Here is a 6,000-nt window from a genome sequence, read left to right as displayed (position 1 = left end):
GTAATATAAATATAAAATTTACATGCAATCTTATATAAAAGTTTGTGCAATCTCTAGTGCAATTTTATATCCAACTTTTACCGTATTTACTATAAAAATTGGAAAAAATGATTATTTTTGACAAATTTCCAATAGAAAATTAGCAAATGTGAATTTACATTTTCAAATTACTCCCCACAAAATTTATTACAGGGATAGAAGCGCTCCCTCAGAATAAACTGAAAACACCATTTATGAGTAAAATTTGAATCCAAGTAGTAGAAAACATAAACTACCCATCATTTGAGAAAACAAGAAGAAATTTGACAGACAGGTGAAAAACCCAATGATGCAGAGACGGCTTTTCCAAAATATATACATACACACTCAACACACAACTATACTTTGCTTGTGATTTTCTCAAAACTCTCTCTTTTTTTCAAGATTATATATCTCCTTGTTCTTGAGGAAATATTGTGTTTTATTTTTCTTGTTTCAGTTAGATCTCGAAAAGATTTTAGAAACTAGCAATTATTGGTCAAACCCAAGTCAGAGACTGCTTCATTACTTGAACTACCGAATCAGGTAACTTGAATTAGTTGTATGTGGTAATTGATTTGTGTTTTTCTTTATTGCCTACTAGGTGTTTGATAAAATGTCGCACTGAGAAAAGAAAGCGGGGTTAGGTGTTATGTCTGTCAGTACTTGAGTTTATTATTGTTCTTGTTAGTTGATTTGTGAAAATGGGTGTTTTCTTGCTTTGGTGTGATTATGATGCATTTTTTTTGAAGTCAACTGTGAGTTTTACTTGGATTATGTTGTTTAGGATCTGTTTTAGGAGGACAGTTCTTTTTTATTATTGTAATGTGTGAAAGTATTCCGTGTTTGTTAGCACGTATAATTGTGCATCATGGTTCAATATTTTTCCTCCGGTAGCAGTTGTTTTGGTATTTTCTTGATTTCGATCAGTTGTTTTGGGTGTTTTCTGTGATGCTGCTATGATTTTTATCGTTAAATTGAGTAGTTTTAGATACTTGTATTGCTAATAATGGTTTTGCATTAGGGTACATTGGCTCAGGTAGATTTTGTCTAGGGAGCGGTTCATCTGGATTGACCAATGGAGTCCCTTGTCGAGGGAGTTAATTCTGTGCCTTCGTTGAGCTACAATCCTTCTTCTGCCTCAGGGAATCGACTCCCTCATCCTTTTTCTGCAAAACACTCTCGACATGAAAGTGCCAAATCGGCAGCTTATGCAACCGGTGTTGATCCTCGGATGAAGACAGCCCATATATCGTCCGAGTCTGTGACTAGTTCGAAGCAATCTTACAAGACGACCCGCAATACTATGCAGAAGGAAGTGCTGCCTGACCTGTCGCAGCAACATATCAGATCAAATAAAGGAAAATCGGAGGCTTTGCATTATGATGAAGAACTTGATCAAATGGGGCAATTATATATACAAAAGCAGGTTTCTGCTGTTGAAGTGCCTAGCATTAAGAAATATATCGATGATTCTGAGGATTCTAACTCAATTAAAATTTTCGAAACTGCGATTCCTGTTATAGCAGCCAAAGGAACCACTGGGTATTTAAATGAACAAGTAACTTTTCAGCCAGGTATCAGTAATTGCCCAAGTCCTCAAAACAGCTTCTATTCTGCAACACAGTTTATAGAAGCTAAGCAGAGCTTCACCAACACAGAAGTTAGTGAATGCACTAGCAGCATAGAGAAATCCATCGGAAGTGGTGATATTAGCGTCACTGGTGATTTTGTTGAGAGCAGGAAGACTAGCATCTACAGAGGTAGCACTGGTAGTGATATTAGCGAAGAGAGTAGTTCTAGCAGTTTTAGTAGCACAATGTACAAGCCACACAAAGCCAATGATTCTAGGTGGGAAGCGATTCAAGCGATCAGATCTCGTGATGGGAACTTGGGACTAAACCACTTTAGGATGTTTAAGAAATTGGGAAGCGGAGATATTGGGAGTGTTCAACTGGCAGAGTTGATTGGAACAAAAAGTTATTTCGCCATTAAAATCATGGATAAAGGATCTTTATCCGGTCGAAAAAAGTTACTGAGAGCTCAGACAGAAAAAGAAATATTGCAGTCTCTGGATCATCCATTTCTTCCCACTTTGTATTCACACTTTGAGACAGAAAACTTCTCTTTCTTGGTCATGGAATTCTGCCCGGGTGGAGATCTGCATGCACTCCGGCAAAAACAACCTGGGAAATACTTCTCAGAGCATGCTGCTAGGTTAGCAATTTCTTTCAACTGTCTGTATACTTGCTTTTTGGTGATTGTACTAATCTAAGTGCAGCACTCTCCCTTCAGAAGTGAAACATGTAGTTGTTCTTTTAGATTGCCAAGGGCAAAGTATAGTGCCCATTGGTCAAATGTTAGTCATACTTTTTTTAAAAAAACTTAAAAATAATACAAAAGTTTTTCAATTTTTACTTTTGTATCAATTTACTAATAATTAAAATTCAAAATAAATAAATTAAATGTAGTTTACAAATCACAACATTTGTAATAAGCTTCATTTTTTGGTGCATATGCAAAGGCACATTTTAGATGAACCAAGTCTGCAAGTGTACTTTATCTAAATAGTCCTAGTTATATGTATAAATGATCTTGTAGAAGTCTTATTATTGAAAATCTGAGTACATTTTCCAGCCTATTAACTTTTTGAAGTTTACAGGTTTTATGTGGCAGAAGTGCTCCTTGCTATGGAGTACTTGCACATGCTGGGGATAATTTACAGAGACCTTAAACCAGAAAATGTACTAGTGAGGGAGGACGGGCATATTATGCTTTCAGATTTCGATCTCTCGCTTAGATGTGCAGTGAGCCCAACCCTTGTGAGGTCCTCGAATTCCAACTCTGAACCCAAGAACTCGGCATATTGTATCGAGCCATCTTGTGTTATACAGCCATCTTGCATCCAGCCTACATGTTTTGGACCTCGCTTTCTTGGCAAGCCCAAGAAAGATAAGAAACAAAAAGCCAAGGGTGAAATATATAATCAAGTAAGCCTCCTGCCAGAGCTCATTGCTGAACCCACAAGTGCTCGGTCTATGTCCTTCGTAGGTACCCACGAGTACCTAGCTCCTGAAATTATCAAAGGGGAAGGACACGGTAGTGCTGTAGATTGGTGGACATTTGGGATATTTTTGTATGAACTTTTGTTTGGTAGAACACCTTTCAAAGGGGCAGGTAACCGAGCTACATTGTTTAATGTGGTTGGACAGCCCCTAAAGTTTCCTGATTCACCTAGTGTTAGCTTTGCTGCAAGAGACTTGATCAGAGGATTACTTGTGAAAGAGCCACAGCATCGCCTTGCATACAGACGTGGAGCTACTGAAATCAAACAGCACCCGTTTTTCCAGAGTGTAAACTGGGCGCTTATCCGCTGTGCGAGTCCACCAGATGTACCAAAGGCATATGTGATGGAGGTACCAGTACCAAAATCACCTAAAGTTGAGAATGTAGCTGGTATTGATATGAAGCCTTCTGGTAGCTATTTAGAGATTGATTTCTTTTGAGTACTTTGATGACTTGGAGTCTAGTCATTTTTTTTTTCTGGATTGTCTTCCAGTAGGCCTTCCTTTTTTTTTAAAAATTTCTTCTTTTACATTTCCTAATCTTCTTTTTTTAGGAACACAAACTTATTGATGTTTCAGTAAGAAATTGTAAGTGGTCTATTTTCACTAAACAGAAGTGGAGATATGAATTTGAAATGCACAGGAATTGGTTAATGGATCTGGTAATCATGCTTGGGGAAATCAGGAATAGAATGGTTAAAGAGAGGAACAGATACCAAATTGGGCTCTTAGAAGTTGATTAATTTGAATAATGTGTTATTATTTCACTCCTAAACCTTTTAAACATGGGATGTGTTATAAATAAAATTATATTTAACAGAGAGAGTTAAAGTAATGCTATTCGTATTCTCTTTTTTAGACTTTTACTCAAAATATAACTTTTTAAAATAATAATTAAAAACGGCGAGAACACGTGATTTTTATAGTTAAAACTGATAATTTTATAATATTTAAAATTTTGATTTGCACAAAATTATCAATTTATCGAATTCAAAATTTCAACTTTTTAGAAAACATCAATTTCAACTATAATAATCACTAATATTCATTATAAATTTTTCATTAGAGCGCGGCCCCGTGTACGTATGCATTTGATGATCATCCAAATTACTTTATTTATAGGTAAAGTATTAGATATGGATGACAATCGGGTCAGATTTGATCGAGATTTGATCGAGTATGACAAAATTATTCAAACTCGAAATTTTTATCCAAACTCGAATCCAAAAAATGCCCAAAAATGAATACTCGAACCCAATCCATCGAATTTCGGATCGAATTCGGGTATACCTGATTTTTTTTGGATTGGATATTGAAACCCAAACCCGAAATCCGAATTTTTTTATAATTATTTATATTGCAAGTACTTGAGATCGAACACGCGACTTTGTAGATGAATTTTTTTAACATGTCATCTTCAAACATTCCACCACAACAAGAATTGTGTTCTTATATGTACATTTAATATTTTAAAATCAACTTAATTGAATCCGATTCATAAGATTTATTAGCGAAATATGCTTTATTCACCTTATAACCTGTTTAATTTGCAAATAATTGAATTTCATTAAATTTGTTATTAGTTAATTTCATTAGGTTTCGAGTTCTTATCGTGCTTAGATCGTATTTCAGATTTCAGATCGATATCATTAAAACTCAAATCCAAAAAATCGGGTTCGATAAATCCAAAATTTCGGATTTTCGGCCGGGTATTCGTCGGATCGAATTATTTTGTCAACCCTAGTACTCCCTCTGTTTCATTATATCTGTCGTTTTAGGTGTTTGGACAGGAATTAAGACAAATTCTAATCACATTAATTATTATTTACTTTTCCTAATTTGCCCATATATACCAGACACGTGAGTTAATATTTTTTCTAGAAACTACGTAGAAGCTAAGCTGTATAACTATTCATCTTCATCGAGAGTACTCCAAAAAATTTGTTTAGAACTTGTAGTTCCCTCCAAAATATTTCATTTGATTTTAATCATAATTTAAACACTTTTATTTTCCCTCCATTATTTACCTCTTTTTGTATGGTTAATCTCTGTATATATATATATATATATATATATATGTGTGTGTGTGTGTGTCTTGCACAAGTAGAGAAGTCACTAAAAAATTAGGTTAAAAATATATGGAGTCAAATAATTATATTGATCTCAACTTTCCCCCGATAATTTAAGATGTTTTCGGGCATTCAACAAGCACAGGTTTCTCATTTCATTTACATACAAGTTTTTATGATTTTATGAATGGGTATTTATCACTTTATTTTATGTTTGTATTATACATGCAGGTGAAATTATTTTTTCACGTGTAGAAACTTGGAATGAATATCAAAATTTTGATTTGAATGATATTACTCATCTCCCGAAGATTGATATTGAAGGTTCTTTTGATTTTGATTTATATAATTTTATTATTTTTATATTTGTTCAATACAAAATAAGTAAAATTAAATTGAAAACTTTAATTATATTATTTTATTTTTGAGTTACGTTGTTTGTTTTATGTGTTATAGCTGAGAGTCATTCCAGACGTATACAAAATCCAATTAGAGATATTGATTTGAATGATCCTCCTTGTTATGAAGGTAAATTTTTATAATGTTAAATCATTGTTTTGTAATAACATATTCTTGTGTATATGCATATTTTCACAAAATATATCAAATACATTGTTATTATTCTTTACAGATGCAAGTAAATTCACAGATATGGATTATGATGAACAAATACAATTTTACACTGTTGAACTTTTATCTTCTAATGGTAATTGATTTATAATTTTTTTCTTATAATTTTTTGATTATTTTATCTTCATTATATTGACCTTTTTAATTTTTTAAATGAGGAAGAAGGTCATGGGAATAAATCGGTGAAAAAAATAAAAATGGTGACTAATGAGAAAAGA

General features: G+C 33.5%; 1 protein-coding gene across 1 annotated transcript; it reads left to right on the top strand.

The window, feature by feature from the left end:
• The first annotated feature begins 223 nt into the window (after positions 1-223).
• LOC141684329 (serine/threonine-protein kinase D6PKL1-like) lies at positions 224-3,741 on the top strand. The gene is made up of 4 exons (XM_074489246.1): positions 224-390; positions 479-564; positions 1,043-2,235; positions 2,681-3,741. The coding sequence occupies exons 3-4, from the start codon at positions 1,097-1,099 to the stop codon at positions 3,522-3,524; spliced, it is 1,983 nt and encodes a 660-aa protein (XP_074345347.1). The 5' UTR covers positions 224-390; positions 479-564; positions 1,043-1,096; the 3' UTR covers positions 3,525-3,741.
• Positions 3,742-6,000: the final 2,259 nt, after the last annotated feature.

This window comes from Apium graveolens, chromosome 9, assembly GCF_009905375.1.
Source record: "Apium graveolens cultivar Ventura chromosome 9, ASM990537v1, whole genome shotgun sequence".
In the NCBI taxonomy this organism is placed as follows: domain Eukaryota; kingdom Viridiplantae; phylum Streptophyta; class Magnoliopsida; order Apiales; family Apiaceae; genus Apium; species Apium graveolens.
Note: the sequence above shows the minus strand (reverse complement) of the source record. Positions and strands in the feature narration are given on the sequence as shown.